At 27.3% G+C, this 27641-nt stretch overlaps 1 protein-coding gene and 1 non-coding gene across 2 annotated transcripts; both read right to left on the bottom strand.

Annotated features, from left to right (window-relative positions):
- Positions 1-4939: 4939 nt before the first annotated feature.
- Trnat-ugu lies at positions 4940-5013 on the bottom strand. Its single transcript has one exon. It is a non-coding gene; the product is annotated as a tRNA-Thr (tRNA).
- A 10338-nt stretch (positions 5014-15351) lies between these two features.
- On the bottom strand, positions 15352-23131 carry LOC112601329 (AP-3 complex subunit delta-1). Its single transcript, XM_025348885.1, has 19 exons — positions 23036-23131; positions 22841-22936; positions 22653-22781; positions 22448-22588; positions 22123-22392; positions 21993-22066; positions 21211-21260; positions 20985-21034; positions 19729-19777; positions 19523-19668; positions 19315-19463; positions 19021-19251; positions 18808-18958; positions 18528-18748; positions 18297-18456; positions 17621-18238; positions 17361-17500; positions 17136-17274; positions 15352-15856 (listed from the first exon to the last, which is right to left on the bottom strand). The coding sequence occupies exons 1-19, from the start codon at positions 23129-23131 to the stop codon at positions 15476-15478; spliced, it is 3291 nt and encodes a 1096-aa protein (XP_025204670.1). The 3' UTR covers positions 15352-15475.
- Positions 23132-27641: the final 4510 nt, after the last annotated feature.

Below are 27641 nucleotides of genomic sequence, written 5' to 3'. Positions count from 1 at the left end.
ATCTGCGAGCGTCGAGCATTTTAAGATTATTTAACTGCCACGTTTAACAATTGTATTTTTACTTGTAAGTAAATTATAAAATTTCTCAACATATCCATATACATATTACATTATTTTTTATCCTATTGGTTAAGTATCGTATAATAATATTTTATTCAATCAATCGAAAATAATATTTGTAATTTAAAATAACATTATATAAGTGTCATTTCTAATGAAACTAAGATATTAATTTTACATACCTACAATAATCAATTAATATTTTAAGCCTTAATTGAAACCGTCGCTTTATCACGAATAACTTCTTTTTCATTCTAATACGAAGCACGAACCCTGTCCTCGAGACTATAGTAGTCTAATGCTATAATACATTTCACAATCGCGTCCTAGTAATTAAATAATGTCCAGTGAGCTAGTGAGTAATGAAGTGAACAACTAACAAGTGAACTACCACTACAAAGGAAAAAAATCTTCTGTTCTTCTCTTCTCTTAAAATACAAAACGGGAATGAGCTTCGATTTTCCCAATAGGTTTGATGCACTACCAATCAGAAAATAAGATTTTTTTTATCACCGTCGTATCCGTGTCCTATCGCTGTTATCTCCCGCCGGTGGCCCGTTATCGTTATCGGTCGTTATTATTCATGAACCTAATACCTACCTTAGTATAAGATCTGTTACTATTACTCTTATTACCGTTTTTTTTTTACCCTTTGAAACCTTTTTCCGTCGCGTACCTAATTCGATCGCGTAGAACGCGTCTTTTGCGAGCCGTACGTATGCCGTTTGTCCGTAAATTCCGTACATAGCCGTCGCCGTCACGTTCGGAAAGTAGTGTGTTCCGCGTACGATTAGCCATTTTTATTATTTCGTGTATTTTTCATATTGTCATTTACACTTTTTTTTTCTATTCAATAAATCACACTATTTATCTGTATTAAATACGTGTTGTTTTGTTTTCGGTGTCTTAACCCTCAAACACCTCCATGACCTCATTAGTACCTACTATATTGACAGTGTATAAAATACATTTATCAATTATAAATTAATAGAATAAAAATGTCTAGTTGCATTGTTGTTCTTAAATCCGTGAAATACGTAAGTTTCAATTTTTTTTTTTTTTACCCTGGAGTCTAATAAAGTAAATTAATCAAAACGATTTTATAGACCACAATTATTTGTTTAGGTATTCCTAAATTATATTATAATTGTATTTAATTTTGTGTAAAAAACAAGCAAAAATCCTAAAATAAGAAATACAACATAATTTTTAAGACAATAGTACATTATTTATCAAAAATTAGTAAATTATAATATAATAACTATTAATAATATAATGGTATACAAATACAAGTTTTGTAAGTAAAATTTAGTATTTATTATTGTACTTATTAAGTACCTACCTACTTATAATATCTACTAATGGATACCAAGTTACTGAATTTATTTCCACAGATGAAGATGATGTATTTTCACTGAAAAGGTTTCATTACCAACCAAACTATCAAATAATGAAGTAAGGAAACCAAAACATAACTTGGCCACAAATATGTACAACATTATTTAAATTAACATATTAAGAATGATTTTAATTTATTAACTAACTTATTTATTTGTATTTTTTAGGTAAGAATATCAGGTGGTAATGAGACTTTTAAAGTAGTTTTAAAAACAACTGACGGAAATTGTTTCAATTCTTTACATTTCCAGTTACACACTTATACTGGGACGTTGTAATATCATTAATAAAACTTCCCAATTAATTTAAAGTTACAAAAATATTTTCTAATTATCAACAGAGTTTTCCAGTGGTTTATGCTATTAATTAGTAAATCAGAAGTAATTTACAAGCAGCTGTTTCAATATGTTTGTCGTACTTTACTGTAGTAAAATGATAAATTTATAATAATTACCTATTTTGAAATTAGACAAATAAATAGTACTAGATTACTATTTCTGGAGAGTGTACATCACTCATGAGGCTTACTATTTTCATTATTGCCTGGTAAAAAACATATACTAAATGAATATAATGAAATATTCAAACCAATTTATTTTGTATTTTGGTGTGCTATGAACAATCTAGGTACCTATTCTTAAATATTTAAAAACTCAAGAAGTATGAATATATAACATAATTAAGATGAATTTTATTGCTGCTTGAATCAATTAGAATAGTATTTACAGTTTACTTTTAATAGTTTTAAAAACTATTGAAATAAAATACCATTTTTTAATTTCATTCTGGTGCTTCATTTAAAACTAAAGCATTGAATATTATAACAATTGAAAATGTTATCCAATAAATAGTTGTAGATAATGAACATGATAATACTGATAATAGACATGATAGAACTGGTCATAAAATTGATAATTACATTAAAAAAAAAAAAAAAAACAATCTATAAATATTAATAATAAGATTATTCATAAATAATTAATAAATACAATTTTTAGGTAAACAAGAAGTTGCTGAAATTATTATTTTAAAAATGTATTTATTAAATTAATTTTTCTAGAAATCAAATTGTTCATTATAATTTATTATTTATTACAAACTCAATTATTTAAAAAAATATTGCTTGTTTTAAATTAATTCAGCTTTAAATCACTGTAGCTGTAACTAATAACTATAAAAAATAGCCGGTTAGCAGTGTTGTGAAGCAGTACTTCTCAAACTCTTTTGTCAGGACCCCCCTCCTAAATTTAATGTGAAACTGTCAAGACCCCCTTAATCAAAATTATTAATTTTTTTTTTTAATTGTATACTAAAATATTTCCCGGTCCACTAGTCATATAACCACAGTCCTCAATTTGAGAAGCACTGTTGTAAAGTACAGTAGAACCTCAATTTATTATCCGAACTAGTTTAGATATTATAAATAACAAAAAAAAAAAAACAAACAAATTTTTAAAACGCAGTTAAATATCTAATATTACATATTTATTGTTATTATTATTATTAATATTTTATTAAAATTACATACATTACACTCGTATGAACATAATATTATGTTTATTATATTTTTTTAACAAAATTATCGATAAGAGTGCTTCACCGAGTTTCAACGTTTGGATAACAGAACATTCGGATACGCTAACTATAATTTGGATAATCGAAGTTCTACTATATTTGATTATTAGCACTAGGTAGTATAAGTATTCGGCGAGAATGGTTGAAAATTTCCATCTGCTAGAAGATAAATAGGATATCATAAAGCCCTGCCTATCATAAATTACACTTATGGAGCATATATTACAATAAATAATGTCAATATATTAATTAGTTGATCCATGATGTCAAGTCCAAATCAGAATCTACTATAAAACTTATTCTCAAAAACATATCAATGTAAAACCATTCTGACTGCTTGATCTAAGACTGTATTCCCATATGAACACAAATGCATTGTCAAATACTATTTCTGAAGTAAATAAACTACAAAACTGTCAGATCGACGATGTTTGGGTTGTTCAAGCCCGCGTATTGTATGCATTGTACGCTTGGGAATAAAATATGCATCTATAGGTACGTAACCTGAGTAGCAGATTGTCCGTGGCAATAAATATTTATTAGAAGTCTAAAAATTTTGTTTATTCCCCAATAATAGCCTGAATCCCCCACTCTTTTCCTATACTCTGAATTTCCTCACCGCACATCTATAGTAGGTACCACCTACATCATTAGACATCTATTTGCTGATGATACGCTATACTCTTAATAGCTAAAAAGTCATCTTAATATGATTGAATTGTGATCAAATCAATAGAAGATAAAAAAAATAATGAATCAAAATCGTTCTATGTCACCTTTTAACTAAGGCCATAATATTGTACCTTTGTTTCACTTAATAACAACAACATAAACCAAACTACCTCAATAATAAAATATCTAGGTTTGACATTCGATAAACGCCTAGCTTAGATTCAAAATTGTATAAGTAAAATGAAACCAATAAACTCCAGACTCCACTTGCACCGCTCATTAGGCCACTTCACTATTCTAAAATATCTATTAGCAATATACTTTCTATTAATTTATTAAGTTTTCATCAAAACAATGTGGTCTTATGAGTAGTATGTTTTGGTCGGTTCTAAGCCCCCCGCAAAACCCGTAAAACCCATTACCCCACCTGCCCTATAGTCTATCGCGTACGCGCCCGGCAGTGCCCTTCCCCTCCCCCTCTCATCCATGACCATCACGTACATACCTAACCATCTATACATACCCCCCCCTAAAATTAAATATTAAATAAAACTATTAACCCTCCCTCATCGGAGTAGTGTCTACATACATATAATAATGTATACTTCACACTTATGGTGAAATATTTTTGTTTTCCTAAGACCATCGACTTAACGTTTAAAAAGTTAGCATGTACAAGACCTAATTGTTTAGCTATTAGTTTAATAATTTAAATGTTTTCCAAAATAATTGAAAATATTATTTGGATTAATCGTATAACACGGTAAATGATTAAGTAATATTTTAACAATCCATGGCCTAAAATGTTACCCTAAGTGGAAAATTTATTTAATTATTAAACATAATATATTATATTATACATCGATATATTCTTTACCAACGGTTGAAACTCTTGAAAATGTTATTACGAAAAGCGAAAGTGTTTCACTATCGTCACCCAATATAACGTTCAAAACACAGTTCACACATAGTTAACGAGTCGTTTTTATATATACATAAAACATTGTATACTTCACAGTTCACACTTATGGTGAAATATTTTAGTTTTCCTAAGATCATCAACTAACGTTTAGAAAGTTAGTATGTGTAAAATCTAATTGCTTAGCTATTATTTCGATAATTTAATTATCACACGTCCTATAGCCGGGGGATAAGAAATATTATATATAACAGAGTCGATTCTTATATTTAATAAATATTAACACTATAGCGATTTTTTAACAAAAAAACGTTATGCCTCCAGAGAGAATCGAAACTCCCGACCTCTAGTTTACAAGACCAGCGCTCTAACCACTGAACTATGGAGGCTCTCATATTATATCTATAACTGAGTAAATTGTTATCCTCATTACTCACATCTTAAGAATTATACTTCAAACTACTATACTGATATATGTAGGAAAATTAACAACCACTGATAATATTATAAACGATCAAATCTAATTTAAATGATATTTCGATCTATCGTCTTTCGATGTAATGACTATACACATAGTAAATCTAAGACAGTATTATAGATAGTATGCTGGAATAACATTTAACATACATATGTGATATATGTATATTATATTATTATAAAAAATATATAATAACAACAATATAAGCATGATAAATGATTAACTAATAGTCTGTTTAGTAAGAACTTTCTTATTTCTTAATTAGTAAATAAAAATTAACATGTATATGAAACTCTTAATACTTGACATGAATGTGTGAAAATACATTATATAGATATAACTATAATGTTTAGAAAGTTGGTATGTGTAAGACCTCATTAGTAATTAATACTTTATGGCTTTAACCTAATATAATTGAAAATATTATGTGAAACAATCGTTTAACATAGTAAATAATATTTTATTAATCTATAGCTTAAAATGTTACCACCACCAAAATATATCGCAAAACGATAGCCACCTAGATCTGATTAGACCTCTATTTCCGATATATCGTATAAATACTGAGGAGAGATATTTCAAATAAAATATTTTTTACTTTACACGCGATATAATATATACATTTAATTAAAACAATTTAATCGATATCGATAAACGTTACATATCGTAGATCATATATAAACTAACTAAACATGAAAATATCGTAATAAATATATATATATATATATATATTTTTTTTTTTTTTTTAACAATGTTAGAGGCGTTAAACATATATACAATGTGATGCAGTATACTAAATTATGTTAAATACTTATGAATTAATTAACAATAGATTATATTTTAAAGCAATTATTTATTATAAACTTATATGTCGCATAGTTGATTAATGGGTATATTTCTAAAAAAATTTTATATTCGAATGGATATCGTGGGTGGGTGAATGAGCATTTATAACATATATAACCCCACCGCTTATTTAAATATACAAGTCCATCGGTTAGCGTGACAGCCAGTTGAACATCGAGTAATCTCCGAGTATTGCGAATAAAATGATAATCTACTAATATCGAAGAGGTAGGGTCCACTTTTAAATTTATTTCTTTATTAATTTCTTGGCGATAGATATTAATCCACCTCTTATCAGGAGCGGTATGAGCACGTGTATGCAATTTTTCATACACACGTCGATTCATCGACATACCACTCCTGATATAGTTTAAGGGGGAATTATTATAATGATATAGTTCCCTCCTCTTAGACATTAAATAGTTTACCATGACACGTTCATAGATTTTTAGATCATATATTATGGAGTTACTTATCTCCCGACTAGCTGACGACGAATCCATGATTTTCCTACACATTGAAATATCCGGAGTGGTGGCACACTGGAACCCGTCAATTCTTCTAACTATATAAGTAGTTATAAACCATTAATTACAGAAATAAAATTATTTCCTATCATGAAATAAAATTAAATTAAAAAATTAAATACTATTTTCTCCCAGTCTGTATTGATTCGATATACGGATATGTCTGTCGGATAAAATTATATGCAGCTCCTCAAATCCACCTCCTCAATCTCATATCTTAACGTGATATTTATTAACTATTCTGTTAGTAAAAAATATTAAACTTTAAGTGATATATGTAATAACACAAAAAAGGAGAAGCTAACGTATAAATATAAAAATATTAAATGTAGTGATAAAAGTTATAAGTATGATGTGACCGGACTGACACAAGGGACACAAACCTTGTATGTAAGTCCGGTATTAATAAATATTGAGTATACTTGTTCCCGTGTTATTACCTTCCTCCCGTTCTTTGGAGGGTTCTTGAGATCGTGATTCAAGAATGTGATCAAATACACCATTACACGAATTAGATAGTAACATAACCTGTACTAACAATTAGTATTTTAGACATGCACCTTACCTGATTAAGTAACTGAGCAGTAAATACTTATAATACGTTCCTCGGAGAAAGGTATAAGGTGACACAAGTTACGATACGATTTAAGCAAAACTTATGTTTAAATAAGAAAAACAACACTGATTTGAATTAGAAAAAGAAAGAAGTCCAGTTGTCGCTCGCAGAGTCTTGTGTGTATGTCGTATGGTGGTTTTGGGAAAAAGCTCCTGTTCGCTTGTCTGGTGCGCCCGCACTCGTAATTTTTGTCGGTGCTCATGCACTCGATAGTTTGGCCGGTGCTCATGCACGCGTGGCTTGGCTGGTGCTCGTGCACTGCCGGGAGAAGACGTGGTCGAGCCAGCCAGAGTCGCAGGCCATGCCATCATAAAAAAAAGGACTCAGCGTTTTTTCGAAGAAATAGTCTTTCTTCTATACGACAGCTGAGAGCTTCATTGTACCATGGCCCGCCTCCACTGGCTAACGAAATTGGTTCACACGCTTTTCGAGATATTGTCACAACTCATGTGTCAATTCCTTTGTGATCATATAATATAAGTTGTTTTCTTTTATCAGTGGCAAAAGGATGTTTGTAGGGTTTAATCTGCGTGCGACAACTTGACCGTTAATTTATTTAATTGAATTTTATGTATATGTAATAAACAATGATATGTGAGCATATCATTACATATATTACGTAGAAATATACTGAGGAATATATAATAACTGAAATATCATTTTATAATCAAATTTTCGAATTTAAATATGTTTTCACAGTTAAAAATGTGGGGTCTATTTAGTATATTATTATCATATCTATTACAGTGATCCGATACTATATAACTGATTCCCACTAATCACGCGACTCACTATTTATTTGTCTTACATCACATTTACTTATTGTATTATCGTATGTTGTAATTTACAAAAATAAAAATAAATAATCATAATGTAACTGCGATTATGGCCGTAGCCGTTCATTTTATAAACAGAGACGTACGTAAGTATTCCTGAAAAACCACATAGACCATTTCCTCTGATCTGCTTGTTTTCCTCCATTATCAATATGCATTTCAGTTTTACCACGTTATTAATCTGAATAGAATCTACATGTACTATCGTAGTATATTTTGGTATGTTCAATAAAATATGTTTAAATAATTCTAAACCCTAATAAAAACAATTGCACGCACTCACGAACGACACTCACAGAACGATTATGGCGCCCACCGTCAACTCAATAGGATTCAATTTAATTTATATATATATGTATTTAACTAGCATGTGTACAATTATTTATATATATTTCATATATTACATATTTTACATTTGCATTTATTATTACATTATAATATAAAAATAATAATACATGGGAAAATTTCACTCTTCTCTCTTAAGTACTTACCTGAATGGGATGCGATGATAGAATGGATGGAGGGTATGGCCGTTCATAGCATGGAGGAGAAAGACGGCATGGCATGGAGGGAAGGCCGGCAGACATGAGGGCATGGCCGCGATAGGCATAGACACGCGCACGATAGGAGAGGGCCTGGATCTCCTGGTTGATTTGCGGGGTACATACTACTGGCCGAATGGCCTGCAAACGCATAAAGAAGAAGAATGGGAAAATTTCAACTCTACTTTTCCATGTTATAATTATAATAATTTATATTGTTAATTGTATTTTGTTATTAATTGTATTATTTTTAATATTATTGTTAATATTGTTGTGTGTGGTGATTGACAACATTGATGATCAGGGTACTAACTGTACCTCCTAACATATTAACCTTTCCATACATACACATAGGAAGACGTATAAGACGTATAAGTGTGTTATTAATGTTATCATCGTTCGTATTATTATTCGTAGCATCTTTATAATCCGTAATCATGCTATTTAAAACTTCGCAATATTAGATTTTCTGTATTTTACATTTAAAACGGAGAGGTTCAACCGGGAGGCAATTTATTTTACTATAAATACAGAGGGAGAAAACAGTTTTGCTATGTTAGTTTAAGTAGTTTAAATAAAGGTTTTAAGTTTTACGTCGTTGCTTATATTATACCTTGTACGTTTGAGTCGGATCTGAAATCGATTAATTTATGATCGTTGAGGACAGGTATATATTTCGCATTTTATCACCTTTGATAACAAACTAAAACGTTATTCAAGGTCTTTGTTACTTATAAAGTGTAGATGTATATGTTGAAAATAATACATATCGACAATATTAAAACACCCATAAATGTTTGTGCAACAGTGCTACGGAAGTAGAGTGGTATTAGTCGGTATCCTCCCGTTTAAAATAGGAGATTGAAAAGAGTTTATCCACGACTTTCCCGAGCGATCAGTTGTGGGTGCTTTCCCCGTTTTAACAGTTACAGGAGATTTAAAATGTTTATCCACAACTTTTCCGCTTGTGATGGACATTGTGTCCCCGGGTACTTACTAAAAATATTTTACTCAGTTTTGTAGTTTTTATTCTTCGTTATTTCCAACTTATATGCGCAAATATCAATTAGATAACTTAGGCCATGACCTAATGAGCTAAGGCGTTAGGTGTGAGTTTGTTATATTTGAATTTAGGGTAAGCAGTATGTTAATACTACAGCCAGTGTCATAGTCGACTAGATCAAATTTTGTATTTGCTTGAGACGGGCGAAGTCAATTTTCAAACTAATGTAATTTATTTTCGTTTATATGCAAAATATTAAACTATTTTAACATTGATTGAATATGAAAAGTTATCAGTTATTTTACACGTCTACATTTGGTGTGCAAATTATTAATAATTGAATTGTAATTAGATTCAGACATAAGTGTGAACCATTCTTCTAAACTTCATGTAATAATTGTCTTTGAAAGTTTACATTCCAATAGCAAAATAATTTTTTTTTGACTTTTTGAATAATTAATACTATTCAAACTTCCCCTCTTCTTATCAATGGTAGAACTTGAATCAATAGGTGTTATGTCATTTAACCTTCTATTAATTATGTTAGTAAGCCATTAATAATGCAAAGTATTTTTGAAAAAAAAAAATAGTGGCCGACTCAATACTTAAGCATAGATACCTGAAAAAATTTGAATTTACATCCTTGAAATCAATCTAGTCTTTCCAGTAAATCTATCTTCAACAAAATATTGTTTCTCAGTCTGCTCATTGGTTCATCAAAAATAACAACTTCCACAGTGGCTTAAAAATCACAACACTTTTAATTAACCAAATTATACAACATCGCTTTTCATTTAACGTTAACACGTGATATAAATTCGTCAATACACTGACTTTTCTCTTATACTATCCCCGAAAATCCCCAGAGAAGTTTAAAACTAAATCGATCTAGAAATCTGATATAATCTATCGGGTGATACTATCGCAAGTATCCTCCAAAACTCACTTATTCTCGTCTTTTTATAAATCATTAATTTAACCTAACCGTGTGTAACACTTAAAATTGAACAGTGCAAACTAATCGACAAGTTTATATAAATAGCAATATTTCATTCAAGTGTGCAAGTATAAAAAAAATTTTATACTAATTTTTTTTTTATATTTTTAAATTGCTTTAAAAACAAATTATTAGGAATCTTTTATTAAATATTTAAAGTTTTTTCTTAAAAATAAACATTTATCACATACACAAAAAAAAAACTACAATGAATGTTAAAAAACTATTAACATATAATATAGTATACCCATTATTTGAATTTATTCATTAGAACTTTAAGAATCAATTTATCGAAATTCATGATTTTATAATATTGCATACATTTTCCAAAAAAGCAATTAAAAAATATGAATAATTCTTTTTATATGTTAAACAAGTTGAAATGGCCACTAATACAAAAGCTATGCAATCGTTTAATCATCCATTTCTAAAAACTTCCAGAAGAAAATATTTCTTTTTTAAATCAGAGTTTGTATCTTTTTTTTTTTTTTTTTTTTTTTTTTTTATTAGCTATTAGTTGAAAACTATGATAGCTCGACAATTACAATTGTACAGGTACAAAATTAAACATTACAATTATATGATATATAATAAAATGTTACAGTAATAATATGAATTGAAGACCTATAGGTACAGTAATTACATTTACTTACTGGCAATTGAAAATATTTTAAATCAATTTAATTATATGATAAGAAAGGTAATCAGAGTATCGGACTATGGAACAATCTGTTTATTTAAAACAGCTGAAAGGAGCGTAATGAGGGGAGTGATTAAAGAGGAAAGTTCTGATAAAAATGTAGTTAGTGGATTATCATTTGCGTGGATATTGGATAGAGGTATATTTTTGGAGTTAGTAACGGAGGCGTAAGAAGTTTTGGGAGGGAGAGGGGGAGTTTGGAAATGAAGAGAAGTGGGCACCGAAATCGGATTCTGTGGTTTTGATTGAGTGATTTTGCATCGTTTGAGAAGAGCTTTGAAAATTTGACATCCTTTGTAATTGGAAGTGTGATTACCCTTGCATAGGGCGCACTTGACTGGACTGGTTTTGGGTTTGGTGCAGACTTCGGTGTGGTGGTCACTCCCACATTTGACACACCGTGGAGGATGGTGGCAATAATTTGCGGTGTGACCGTAGTTTTGGCAGTTACGGCACTGAGGTGGACCACTCTTTGTCCTATATGGTAGTTCGACTTAGTTTGTATCTTTATTCTATATGCCTTAATAATTAATATTCTATTTCCTAATGAATCTAATTGTAAGTCTTTATAGATTATAAGTAATAAAAATCAAACAACAAATTCATACTGAAGTTTATTATTACCAAAAAGTTAATAAAATATTAATTAAATAAAAAGTGTTGCCCGGCGTACAGTATAGGCAAAATAAGTACTTTACTGCAGTTTTCTATGTTGTCGATAATTTTATCATGTACATTTTAGCTAATCTTAATAACTCCGTTCGCCTAAAGAATGTAGGTTGTTGGCACAAACCAAACGTCCAAATCTCCACTCCTTAGAACCAGTTGTGTACACAAGTTAACTACATATTTTCTCACCGAATGAAATACAATATGTATATATATATATACATCAACATAATACATTAATACGAGAATATCTGAACACAACAAAAATCGGTACAATACAAGGTTTGTCTATAAAAAATGTATAAAAAAAACATAAATTAAAATTTCTAAAATACTATTGAAATACTATTTAGAGCTAAAAGCTTAAGCTATTAGCTACTTATTATTTTTTAATAGTTTGGGGCAGAGTAGACGTTTGCACATAGTTTTTCGTTTGTTTAGGTCAATTGACAAATTTAATTTAAGTTGAATACAATTAAGTATGTATTTTTAGTACTACACACAAGTGCACGATTCGTCAATAATATCTATGTTCGATAAAACATTAACATTTTAATAATTAAAAATTAAAATGGTGAGCAAGTAGATACCGTTCTGTTGCAGAATGATAGGGGTCGAATGGGTCGCGGTCCACAAATGTGTTATATCTGAATTCAACGATATAGCATTTGTAAACGAAAAACGATTCTAAGCTGAGACGGTCAGTTCAATCACTAAGTTCATTTAATTATGAAATGTTTTTTGATATAACTATTAAATTAATTAATTTTGCTATCAGTAACATATAGTTAAAAGCATACAATAGGTTGAATTAATTTTTGCCGAAAATAGTGTGTTAAAAATTATCATCATGTGAATAAAATGTAATAATAAACGTAAAAGTTTGATGTTTATGTCCTCGCTCAAATAATGTTATTGAACTATTAAAATATGATGAATAACCGTTGTTCGTAGATTTTAATTTAAACCTTCCTAAAACATAAACTCAAAATCCAATTTTCCATCTGAAACCCTCCTCCAAAGTTGAAAATCAGAGCCTATTTTTGATTACTTATCCCTTGTCGTATAAGTGTACTCGTATACATTTACAATAAAAAAACACATATAATTGTAAAATCGATACACTCATATTATCGCTCCGTTTAAAATTTAAAACAAAAACAAAAATAACGATTTTTATTAATACGCGTCTAGCTATTTATACCAATATATTCAATATAATAATATGATGTAATAGATTTATAGGTATATAATATTAAGCATAGGTACCTTTTCACACATAATAGGCTTACGACTTCTGTTTTGACTTTGGAACGCGCTTTATGTCAATTCCATTCGCGTAAGGTCACGACGATTCATCGAGAACTCGTCGATCAGTCTTTATTCAATATTACAATTTCAAAGGTATGACGTAATCGTTTATGTTATCTCATCGATAATTTTTGTTGGAAGTAAAAAAAAATCACTTGACACTAATCTTAAAAACGTTTAAGACTGCATTACATGAACAAGGTATATAGTGTTGATGTTATACTATAATAATTTATTAATATGTCTAAAATTATATTATTATTAATTACGTTATCTAATATTTCATTTTATAATCGTTAGGTAACTGTTTCTGACAAAAGTCGAAAAATTACGTTTTCCATAAATGACTAGATAAATAATATAAATATAATAAATCATAAGTTATTTTATAGATCTCTTTATGATCTCATGTGATCTGGTTTTCTATTTTAGATTTTCAGCTGTTTTCCACTTGCAATATTTAACATTAACTATATAAAGAAATCTACTAGTTAATAGATTTAGTAAAGTATGTTACATATCTTGTTCCGAGACTTTTATTATGTTCAAATAATCAAAATGTAAAAGACGATTTAAAATCAATTATTTTCGTAAAAAACATAATTTTTAATAAACTGTCATACAATCATTTTTTTTTTAAATATTTGTACTGATTGTAAGTTGTAGTTTATACCTGCGTGCTGTATCTTATGATGACAATATTTAAAATAAATAATAAAAAGTATAAACTAATAAAATCAAGTAGTATAATAAGTGTATTGTGTTTTCTTTTCATTCTTTAAATTAGAAATCAGACGAATCAAAGAATAATAACAATAAAATAAAATTGCACCACTGAATTTATTAATTCCATGTAAATTTAATAAATTCAGCGGTTGATAATATTTTACTATCAGATAATATGTGTATACCACGGCTTGAAATACACAGCATATACATAGTATATAGTGAAACCTCTAAATAGCGGACACTTTTGATCACCGAAATTTTGTCCACACTTGGAAGTGTCCGCTATTCAGAGGAAATACATTTTTCAAGTTCATAAAGGGTAAATGTATAAAAGCAAAAAATATGTGATAGGTTAAATTAAATTATAATATTATTATTTAATGTTTTGATGATATAATAATTTCAATATTTTAACAATATACATTTAAATAAGTATAAAAAAAAAAGAAGTGCATACATACATAAATACAATTTGGTATGAAAAAAATTGGTTTTTGGACGAGTTTGTGATCGCTATACTAGGTAAACACGTTTTTCTGTTATTGTTTTGTCATTATTTTTAAATTTAAATTTAAATAGGAGTCCGCTATTAGGTTTTTCCTTTGAAAAGTAATGAAAATTTACCCAATCCCGAATAAAATCTGCTATTAAAAGGTATCTGTGAAGGTAAATTTTAATGTATTTTAAACCATCCATTATATGTATAGAAATGAGTTACAGTTAATTTTAAAATTTAAACATAATTTATTGATTTAAAAAATTCAAATTTATAAGAACTCATTTACTTTATCTACAATTGTGATGCAACATATATACTTTCCATTGATTTGTGGAAGGATCAAGGAACAATATGTGCGTTTTTTAAATGCTATAAGTAATTTTAATTTCAAACCCTTACAAATTATGAGTATAAACTTAATTGCTACATAATAATTGTTTAAAAATTTTTCAATATTGTTTGTAAATACTATTAAGTATTAATAAGTAAGAAATAGACATACAAAAAAGATTATTCATACTAAAAATGTTGATACTAATAACCCATAAGAATTTTAAATTTATAGACGTATGCTTAGTTTCTTGTAATAATATGAGAATTGCAAACCAACACAAATCAAATATAATGTTGTCTATGATAAAAACAATTTTATAGACAGATTTCAGAGACTTACTAACCAAGAAATAGATTTTTGAATGAAACTCAGAAGTTAATAATAATTTATACCTATAAACACATAAAATTACAAATTAAATGAACTTGACCCAAGTTCAATTTAGTAGGAAATTTGATATATTTTTAGTCGTTAATAATAAAATATAAAACATATTTTGTTTTGTATACAAATATAAATATGATCTGTAATTGATTATTTCTTAAATAATTTAAAATATAAATACATTATAAGTAAAAATAAATTAAATTCAATATAAAGGCAAACTAATAATTTTTAACGAGTAATATAAACATATTTTTTTCTTTATATTAACAATTATTAAACAGCCTAAAATGATGAATGACATACCAAGTGTGGTTTAATGTCATCATTTTTTAACATTTTTGATCAAATAATGAATATTGGAATAGTAAAGTACTTTGTTAAACGTTATATGTAGATTTAATTTCATTCATTAAATTATCAACTAATGTTTGTGATGTACATTTCGCCTCAACAGAAACGTTGTTTAAATTTGATTTAACCAATAAACATAGTTGTTCACTAGATGCATTGGAGCCATAAAGTGAAGCAGTCTCACCAACACGTTCCACTAATACTAGATGGAGTTTAGTGGAAAACCAATTAATAACTTGGTTAAAATTAGTGCCAGATAAAATAACTGATGATTTGTAGACTAGTTGACCATTACATAGTAGCTCAACTAATGGTACAGATGGAGCAACTTTAAGAAACATATCTGATACAGCTACAGACAATCGCCAGTCTAATTTATCTTGATGAAAATTGTCGTCTTGAAAAGTCTAATAAAACACACATAAATAATATTTTAAATTTATATTTTCATACTTGTTTAATTAGTTACAATCATGAATACAAAAATAAGCCCTGACTTCTGCGACCTATAGTTAGTATTGGTAATCAACACTGCACTGTTATGCAGCCATTAAATATTGTATTCGCAGAAAAAAAAATGAGCAATTGCCGCATGGCCAAACAGAGTTCAATACAGAATTAACAAATATTTTGTGTCTTTTAAATGCCTTAAAATATTATTTGTTTTATTTTAATACATGATAACCACTACAAAAAAACTACCGCTTGGTTTATAACAAACAGAGTTAATTTTTCATGTTTGTGACTATAATAGATTAAAATAAAGTATAATTTTTTTTTAATTCATTATCCAATGAGTAGAAAATTTTACAGCAATAGTTATGTCACATTATTTAAAATTGCTGATTTTGAAATAGAACAATATCAGCAGCATTAAAATCTAATGTAATTAAAATGGCCTATTGTAGATTTTCCAAATTTTTATAACTCTATAGTTTAAAAATAATACTTAAGTCATCACCTTAAACATAATATTTTTATTTTATTTTTTATCTACTACCCATTACCTATTAAAAGAGAGTTAATTTTAAAAATATGTACATTATACAAAAACTCTCATGCTTCATAGTATTGTCAAATTTTGATAACTACATTTTTAACTGAAATAAATTGACTTTCTACATCCTACGTTGAACATTGATTTTTTTATTTAATTTCAGATAACGGTATGTAATAATTACTAAAAAAAAGGCTTAAATTTTTTTTTTTTTTAAAGACATTAATAAAGTTTGAAATTGAAATAATGAAACATAGAGTTTAATGCAAGTCGTAGGATATTTTCCTCTATTTATTAAAAAAAATCCAAATGTTATTGATTTCTCAGGACAGGAACATTATTCCTGTGTGTTATATTTTGAAGATAAAATGATCATGATGATCCATTAATAATTGCTATAGATCTATTTGTTTTTATCGGAACATAAAAAAAAAATATTCACCACTTAAGCAAAGTTGGGGATACAGCTAGTATTATATTAGTATTAATAATTGTAATTAATTTTAAGTAGTGATATTTTCAAGTAAATCAAAATAATGTACCTAATTAAAAATATGACTCTGAATTAGAGTTGACACACTACATTGTATATTAATAAAATCACAAAAACCAAAAAACCTTTCAATATATTTCAAATTATCATTTTTTTTAAATTATAAATGTAATAATCTAAAATATTAATTACATACTTGTGCCATATATGTCAATGTCCCTCGAAGAGTATTTGGAATAGATATATTTTCTACTTGAAGAGACAAGTCAAATTCAGTTAATGAACCACACTGTATGTTATTATTAAGTTTGTACCAAGATAAAGGTTCATTTTTTCTAAATTATAAAATAAATTTACAATAGTAAGTAATTATTAATATTTAATAACTTTATATTCAGATTAAAATAATAATATATTTACTTCATCTAAAAATTGAATGGCAGTGGAATTATTCACATCAATTTCAATGTTTTTGATCAAACAATTATTACCCACATTTGTGAGACGAAAGAATACAGTCGCTAAATTGCTTAATTCATTTTTTGGATCTATTTTGTACTCCTTGACATTTCAATATTGAAAAATAGAAAAAAATGTATAATTAATTCAAGATAATATTAGCACAAACTTTTTGAAATAAAATAGATAAATTTAATTAATTTATATTATTAATATATTTACCAAAAGTATGTATTTGTCCATTGCTAATTTGATAAACGATAAATCTTCTGCTTGTACAACTTCTTTGGATGGTGTGCAAATCCCCAATGCTTCTTCATAACCTTGTTTAATTTCAATCAATTGTTGATCACTTTTATCTAATTTTCTTAATTTTTTTGATTTTTCACTCTTCTTCTTTTTTTCTTTTTCCTTCTTCTTTTTTTTATGTTTTTTTTCTTCAACTAGTGGTGGGGGGCGTTCAATTTCAGGAATATCTAAATCAATATCTAATGCAGTATGTGGGTCATTTATGTCTTTTTGCACATCTATGGCTCCATCAGAATCTTCAGCACCGTCTGGCATTTCTCCTATATCTCGATTAACTACCATTTCAATTGCAATTTCTTCATCTTCTTCTTCAAAATGGTTAATTCCTTTTTTCTTTTTTTTAGACTTTTTTTTATCTTTTTTTTCCTTTTTTGCTTTAATGTATTTATCAGATGATACAAAACCTGATACATTTAATGAGGTAGGCAGATCTATGGATGTGATAGGAATTTCACAAGTTTGATCAATACTTGAGTTTAATTTCAAATAATTGGGATTATTTTCTTGTTCATAAAGTCGAGCTTTTCTATTCTAAAATTTTAGATAATAATTTTTAATTACTGATACATTATAAATTAAAAATATTTACCTTTTCTACTTGATCTGCTGTATTTGACATATTTTCTTCTTCTTCTTTCTTATCAAAACCACCCAAATTAAAAAAATTGGAATGATCATCTGACTGATTGTCATCTTCACTTTCAGAAGAACTTTGTAATGGCTCATTGATCCATTGATCCAAATCCAACCTTAGTTTTAAATTTTAATTAAAGTTATAGTTAGTTATGATATATTATTAATTAATTAAATAAGAACATACCCTTCTGGTACTTGCACTTTGCGTTGGGCCTTAGGTGCAACTGGGTTTAATTCTCCATTAAATAAATATGCTACTTGAGTGCATATATCATCAGCATTACCATTTTCTAACTCCTTATGAATGTAACTGATTAACTGCAATGCAGCGCTTGCACGTTCTTGAACTTCTAGATCTCCACTAGATACATATTGTGCCAATTTATCTGATACTCGTTTGCACACCTACACCAAATGCTTGTTAATTTTTTTTTTTTTTTATAATAATTAAATAAGAATTATACTTTAATTGATTGTTGAATATCTCCTTTAGACAATATTATAGACAATACTTTCATTATATTTTGCACATAGGCAGCTTGAATATGGCCTGGTAGTGAATGCACTTTACCAGTTAACATAGAGAAAAGAGTTTCTTCAGGTTTTTCTAGTTCACTATAACAAATAATTATAACTTATAAAATATAAACAAGTTTAAAAGACAACTAATTGCTTACTTGGCATATTCTCCACATATCCAAGCTGCAGCATAAAGCACATTAGCCATATTCGAACCACCAGAAGGTTGCATAAACATATGAGCATTATTAAGAAGTAGAGACATCTGTCCAACAGCAAATGGCCTTATAGCTTTAACTCTGACAGCAACATCCAACATTTGATGCGCTAACAAGGGACCATGTTTCATGCCTTCTACTCGAGCCAACTCTACTAAGACACTAACATACCTGAAATTATATATAATATTTAATTTAATTTAAATTGAATACAAAAAAAAATTAAAATCAGACCATTCAAAACTTGTAATAAAATGATAGTTATCTTGTGAACATATATCAATTATTTTGACGAGCAACTCATCACGATAAACTGTGCCTTCTGCTTTATCCATATGAACCATGAGTTTTTTTACTATTTCCATTAGATTTTTTTTTGAGACCTGAAATGAAATAATAATATATAATTAAAAATTTACAAAGATAATTGTTACAAATTCACCATTCCGTAAAGAAGATCTAATGCTCTAAGTCTGATCGATTCATCTTTATCATCCAAACAGATCATAATCAAATCTTTATGAGCTTGAACTGACTTAGGGTGAGTTTTTAATATTTTAGACATAGCTAGTAAACCCAAGTATTTCACTAAAACATATATTCAGTATAAAGTAAGATAAAATAAAAATAAAACTATGATATGCTTACAGTTCTGGTCAGAATCTTCGATTAATATTCTTAATTTTTGAACACATAACTGAAATAAAATTTACTATTTAGTATATTATGTTTAAATGTATATCAATTTTATTATTTTCATGATATATTTCAATACATTTTTAGGCACTTAAAGTTAGATATTTTTTTTACTTTTAAAATGTTAATATTTTTTTATAGATAATAAGAATAAATTGAACTTAAATTGTATTAATAAAATAATTGTTAAACTATCATAATCACTGACTAAAAGCTAACCAAATAAAAAAAAATTGAACTAAAATAAAAAATAAAATGATATTACCACTATTTAATATTTCTTCTAAATAAATTACCTACCTAATAAAATAATAAGTAATTAATGAACTAAGAAAATTATTAAATACTCCGTATAACATTTTAAAATATAATTTAATATACAACATTAACAGAAAGGGTAAACATTTTTAAGAATAAATAACTTACTTTAAACATCTAAAATGTAAAAAAAAATATAAATAATAGATAATTATCTTATATTTAGACTAAATAATTTTTAATGCATACATTATATGTTTATTAAACTGAAGTTTTCACCTCATATGTACACTTATTTTTATCTTTAAAATATCTATTCAAATTCTCACTTTTAAGTATACTCAAGACCATGTTATCAAATACTTTTTTTTAAGAAATTAAATTACCCAAATTAGATCTTTTTAACCAAGACTAACCTTTTTTACAATAAATTGTTAAGCAAATAAATATCTCAAAAAAATTAATGTACATAAATCAAAATTAAAATTAGTAGTTCCTAATTAAATAAACTTTATGAACTAAGAATACACCTTAATAATGATTTGAATTAATAATTTAGTATAATAATATTTTTTATGATAGCCTCTATATATTTTAGATAAATTATCAAGGAATACTATCTTTAGTATGTTTATCAAGTTAATAACTCAGAAAATAATTATTCAAATTGTAATTTAAATTATAAGTACATAAACATTTAAAAAAATCTTTTGTTCAACTTTTTGTAGTAAAAAAAAAAAAGAGAAATCATCATTTGAAAAAAGAAGTTTGTATAACTTCAAGAAACAAATTAAACAACACAAATATCTAACTATTTGAAAATATTTTCTATAAGTATACTTAAAAATTCCAAAACCCAGAATATAAATAAATACATTAAAAGTAAAATGGAGTTGAGCATACTTGGTAAATCATCTAATAAAATTACAATATAATAAAAAATATATTACTTGAATGGAAGCACTATGATTTGGCATACCAGATGAAATTGAGATAAGAACTGTAAAAATTAACATAATATTAAATAATAAAAGTTAAGAAAATTATATAAAAATGAATTAAATATAATCTGAAAAAAGTAAATAGTACATAGAATAATACATTAAATACAGACTTAAATTCACATCTTGCTTTAAATTATTAATTTTTTTCATGTAAGAATAATAGGGTACTTACCAGCAATCACAGTATTAATGCATTCATATAATAATGACATGGCGGAGGTACTGAAAAGAAACAATCAAAATTTAGTTTTTTATTTTTAAGATTTACTTTTACACTTAAAAATTATGTCAATACATGTTTTACAATTTTAAAACTATTAACTAATTTATCTAATCGGACTTATTTGGATTTTATCTAAACATTTTAATAGTGAACACAATAATTTAAACGACAGGTATAATTATTCTATAAATGTTTTAAAGCAACATAAAATTATATTTTAGCAATAGAAATTGACAACTTGACAACTAGTAAATAGGTATCCTAAAAACATATGAAGGAAGTTTAGAGGAAAACTTAAATAGTTATTATACATGAATTTATAATTTATGTTTTTACTGGTTAATTATTATTGCTAGGACAATTAAAAATAAATCCATAATTATAAGAATGCGATTAATACTGAATACCAATCTAGATTTACAAAGCATATTCATGTTTTTACAATCCTCAAACATACCATCTCCAAAAGTGAGAAATGTCCCTCAATTTATTTTGTCCATTTATAGGACTATTTGATAAAACTGAATTGTTTTTAGTAAATCTATTATCAGTCCTAATCCTACAAAAAATAATCCTTAATATATATATTTAATGAGTAGGTCTAAAATATTTTTAGAAAAATTAAAATAATTTATTTTATGAACCTAAAAGACTTTAAAAATATATTGAAAATAGCAATTAAAACCAACAATAGATAAAATCAAAAAAAATTAATCAGCTGATGTTTTTACCTGTGGATTAAGTTAGTTAGCGGCTCTATAAGTTTTTTTCCAAGACGTGGTTCAAGTGGGGTCAATGCACCAAACTAAAAAAAAAATGAATGATAATCATATACTAAAAAATTTATACTTAAAATATTACCAATTTAATTATTTTGATCAACATCCAATTATTAGTAGACGATGTCATTAATTTAAAAAAAACAGGAGCTAAACTCAAATAATTTTTTGGATTTTTTCTAGCTAATTCACAGACTACATTAACAGCAGCTGATTGAACACCACAATCCATGTCTTCTAATTTATCCTTTAAACGTGGAAATGCTGGTCTCAATGCTTCCGGAAATCGAAGGAATACTTTGTACATCATAAGCACAGCCTTTTTTCTTAAATATGGCTTTGTTGACGACAACTACAAAAAACAAAATTTACTTTCTACTATAAGTATTTATTAAAATATAAATTACCAATGTCATTATATCATTAGCCAAGTCTCTTGCTAAATCCGGACTAATAAAACAAGCAAGTGCAGAAAGAGCAACACCAGCATCATATTGATTTTGGCTATTCAAATCCTTCCGTATCATATTTGTTGTCAGCATCAGTAGCTAAAATATATTACAAACATAGAAAAGTGTACACAGTTATTAATAATAAATTATTTTTACATACATCTGTATCTGTATGGAAGCTCTGAGATGAAGCCAAGTAACCAATCCTTTTATAAGTAAATTTTGAAGAGCTCATAACTTCAATGATGTTAAACCCAGCCCAACTAATATCATATCCTAACATTTGTAACTGAAAAAAAGTAATAAAAATATTAATTTGATCTTATTTTATATTAAAAAAATTATTACATATGTGAGTTTAGCCACAGCTGTTGCTTTAACTGCTATATTCTCTTGCCGTAATTCCTGTTTAATCTCTTCCATACATTGTGCAATGTACTTCGCCTGCATCAGAATAATAATTAATTTAATAAACAAACACATTAATTAACCATGATATTAAAGTTAATCGATTTTTTTTTTCCCCCAATTCAATGTACATACCTCATTTTCTTTACTATTGCGGATACCGCGTACAAGATCAGTCAAATTCTTGTCAAACATCCGTTCAATATTGCCTCTGACTTTTTTCAAAGCCATTATTATAGAAAAAAAAAAATAGCAGATAATAAAACACTTTGGTCAGGTAGTAGTGTTCTAATAAAAAAATTATAGCATCTGTTGTTATGATCTGTTTATCATTTATCTGCAGCTTTTGCCGAATGCAAAAACCGACGACAATATGTTACAATAACGAACAAACATCGTAATTATTCGCAAGACATTAACGAACCCGCAAATTTCGGAACCTACCCGTTGTGTTGCATAATTAATTATTTATTATTATCAAACATTTGATGGCCCAAATGGGCACCTTTATATACGTGGATTGACCGGAACACGCTATAATCAGTAGGTAATGTATTATTGTACTAAACAGTTAATACTAATGCGGTGGGGTTATCACCATCGTCATAATGTCAAGAGATAAAGATAATATGATATGATGGATGAAAAAAAAAATTGTGATTATGCCACGCCACCACCGGGCACCGAGGAATATGTATATTATCATTATTATCCACCACGGTTTACGGCTATTCTCTTTCACTATAATAATAATAAAATTATTAATTTGTGGTTGACGAACAAAAGTTCGTGTTACTCATTTCAATTATTTTTAAGTGAGTAAATGACACGTTACCAAACGCAATGTAAATAAAATCTACATCGCGCGCTAGTACATCTATAGGTGCTACTAGAGAATTCAAACATTGGGAGTGCTGAAATTAATTAGGGCACATAAGCCTAGGGGGAGGCTACGTCCCTGAACTCCCAAACGCCATTTCAATATATATTTTTAAATGCCCTTAAAAACTAATATTTTAGTAAACAAACGATAACATACCTAATTTGTTCGTTAAATTATAATATAAATTATTTCTATTAAGGTACTAAGTAACAAACAAATTAAGAAAGAAAAATTTTATTTGTTGACTTTTATTAAAATAATTATACAAATTATTAAAAATTTTAATTAAAAATTAAAAATATTAATTATGTTTAAAGGTTTAAAAATAAATAGATAGTAAATACAAGTAACAGGTAAATGTTAAATTTATGTTATTTAATTTACTTAGCTTCATCAACCTAAATAGCAAAAACCTCTGCATTTCTAATTTCTTTAATAATTATTTCCCTAGCATAATCAACACTAATTTATATAATTTCTTCTTGAACTTTTCAACTCGTTTGGTTGATTTTTAAACTAAATATTGACCATTTATGGTAACATACCTGGATGTCCTACTGTAATATTTTTATCCAGTTCACAAGATGAACTTTAACAAAGGGTTCCAACTTCCAGAGTCATAAATATTTTTATCTTTCTCAAACTGATTATTTATTCTGTTTTTATTATTATTCAAACAAAAAATTACATTTTGAAAATAAAATACTTCAAACACTTTACATGAACATAAAAGACTACATTATAATAAAGCAAATACTTTATTTAAAAAAACGTAGAAATCTTCAAATGTGTTACATAATTGTAACGAACAGGCAATAGCTTAGATAGCAAGTAGCAACTATACTATACGTCAGTACGTCAATATATTATAATATAAATATACCTACATTATTATTTATATTTTAATAAACGTTAATCATATTATGTTTGAATAACAAATGCGTGAAATAACAAACATTAAATTTGGGACTGTTCAAATTAACTATAAACAGTATAAACATTAGTGATTATTGATTACTGATTAGTGACAATATTTCTTAGGTAGTCTATAAATAACCTATCGGATTTTCATTCTAATGTAGGTACAATAACAAATTAACTCAATCAATTTATCTGTCCGAATTTATTTATTCGTCATTACCTGTACGGCTGTACCTACTTTTACATGTTATTTTTCAAATTTTGGTATTTTTGAACTAGGGCTACAGAACATTACCACGCACCCCCTCCACCTCCAGTTACACCTTACACCTATGAATAAATGGGCATACGAACTTATTGACTATTATATCTCGGAGTTCGATTTTGCTCCGATACGAGTCGAAATCTTGAAACTTGGTAAATAGCAATAACAAACAGATTACATATAGATTATAGCTGGGTTACTCAATGATGTACCATGGGGAATGGACTATGGACATCTTATGCCTATGCGCAATGCGCAAAGAAAAATTAACACTTCTAAACTTGCAGAGAACGTCTTTTACAATAAATAATTACCTACTCAAATAGGCGATCAAACAATAGAGTTGTATTCCAAAAATTACTGTACATAGTATGACTAAATGAGTAATAAAGTGCTTTTAAAGCATGTGGACAACTCTAATAGCTTTAATTTATAAAACCTACTATAGATAAGCCAGAAGCTTTGTTTTGAATATTTAAGAAATGCTCATTAAATAATAGAAATGCATCAGATATTATACCTAGGTTATTATTTTTGTAAACAGTTAGGACGAATTTATTAAAAAAATATAATTGGTATTGCATCTGGACCGAGACATGTTCTATACTTAAACAGTTGAGCTTATATATTATTTAAAGTTAATGTACAGTTATTAAAATCAACAGAGAGAAAGTTAATATTTTCAATACTAGAAAAAAAAACTGTGTTACAACTTACTAATATTCGGTTAGTCAAATACCTATACTAAAATACTAAATAATAATAATTGAGCAAAACAGTTGGAAATATCAAAGCCATCACAATATTTTATGTTATTAATAGATTCTGAAATTTGACCTTTATTACCGATTAATTTCCAAAATAATTTTAGATTAATTTTTATAGAGTTTTAAGTTTTGGAGATAAAGTTATTGTAATCAAATGTATTTTGTAACTTACATTGTGCACGTACATTAGCTAAGAATTGGTTGTAATTTTACCTATTGGATTAGAGATAATTTATAAACTTTAATTAAATAAATGGTATATTTTCTTAATTTTATTTAACCACTATGGATATTTTAGTGTATATAAATATTTCTTCGGATATGACGAATCTATAATTTTAAAAATTGTTCGTAAAAAATATGAACTGCATTATTAATATTTAAATTGTTGAGTATATCATTCCAATCTACTGAAGCAATTTGCGATTTTATATTATCGTACCTAGTAATATATTATAGCATAGTTATAAATTTGTTTTATATAATTAAAAAGTTAAAATAATAAGACTAATATTTTAATTTAAAGTACTGGATGATAAATACGATCACAGAGAACATTATTTATATAATTATATCTGAAAAAAACGAGAACCAGCGTTGAACCTAACCAAACGATTATAAACCCAATTATGTTGAGTTAAAAATTAAATTAACACACAAAAGACTAATTAAAATATTTGAATTGAAATTATTTAAATCAGATAAATTAGAAATAACACTGTTGTTTGCAGAAATCTATTGAATATTTGGGAGATTGTAAATAGTAATCATCTTATATTAACAATAATTTAAAGTTAGATTTACATTTTAATATTTTATAATACCTACCACCTACGTGAGATTATCTATTACATCGAAACGTTTATTATGTACAGTTTTATCAGACTTGGTAGGTATTTGGTGGTAAATACACTATACCTATAATCAATGAAATTGAATTATGATTTATTTCTTTAAACAATTGTTTAATTTGTCATTTAGATATAGGTTGGGGAACTTGTTCTTAACTACGATAAGTATACCCCACCTATTATGTCAATACCACGTAGCTATGTTATTGTTGCATCTATCGTATCTACCTAATGAAGTATTTGGTATAGAGTCCAAGTTCAGCGTCAATTACGTTGCTTGACAACCAGGTTTCAATCGTTTCAGATAAGATAATAAATATTATTAAATAATAATAATCGAAACCATATCGGCAGTAACAAAAGATTTCAGAGATGTAGGAGCCATAAATTGGCATAATTATAATATAATGAATATTCATAACAATCATAACACTCATAATTCATAAATTTTCTATAAGTATAATACCACAACGAAAAAAGGTCGAAATAGATAAGATTTTAGGTATACTGTATACGTATATGACACACGATAACCCACAAGAATACTACACAGCGGTCTGGCCACCGCTGAATCGCAACTTAAGTGTAGGTAATAAGTAATAACTAATAAGATTTTCAATTGATAATATATTTTGGAGGCTGAGGTTTTATTTAATAACTTTAGACTTACTTGAGAAAAACATCAACTATAATAGGTTCTAATGCTCTAGTAACAGTAATCTTGGTTTAAAACTAATTAGATTCAATTTGTATGTAAAATAAAAGACATAATATTAATACATTATTATGTTACTTAATTGTTAAATGTATACCACAATTATTAACATAATAAATTGTAGTCATACAAAAAAAATTAGATATATAATACACAATGATCAAAGGGGTCACAAAGTAATAGCTAGTGACTACGTAGATATTTTAACAATGTAAAAATTAAAGAAAAAAAAACATGTTCCTCAAAAAATAAATTCTGGTTACAGCATTGATAATAATACAAACTACGTATTATATTTTTCTGCTAAAAAAAAAACCCATTTTTAAGATAAATCCACCG

Source organism: Melanaphis sacchari, unplaced genomic scaffold, assembly GCF_002803265.2.
Source record: "Melanaphis sacchari strain LSU unplaced genomic scaffold, SCAv2.0 Contig77_pilon_pilon, whole genome shotgun sequence".
In the NCBI taxonomy this organism is placed as follows: Eukaryota; Metazoa; Arthropoda; class Insecta; order Hemiptera; family Aphididae; genus Melanaphis; species Melanaphis sacchari.
This window is presented reverse-complemented; position numbering and strand designations above follow the sequence as displayed.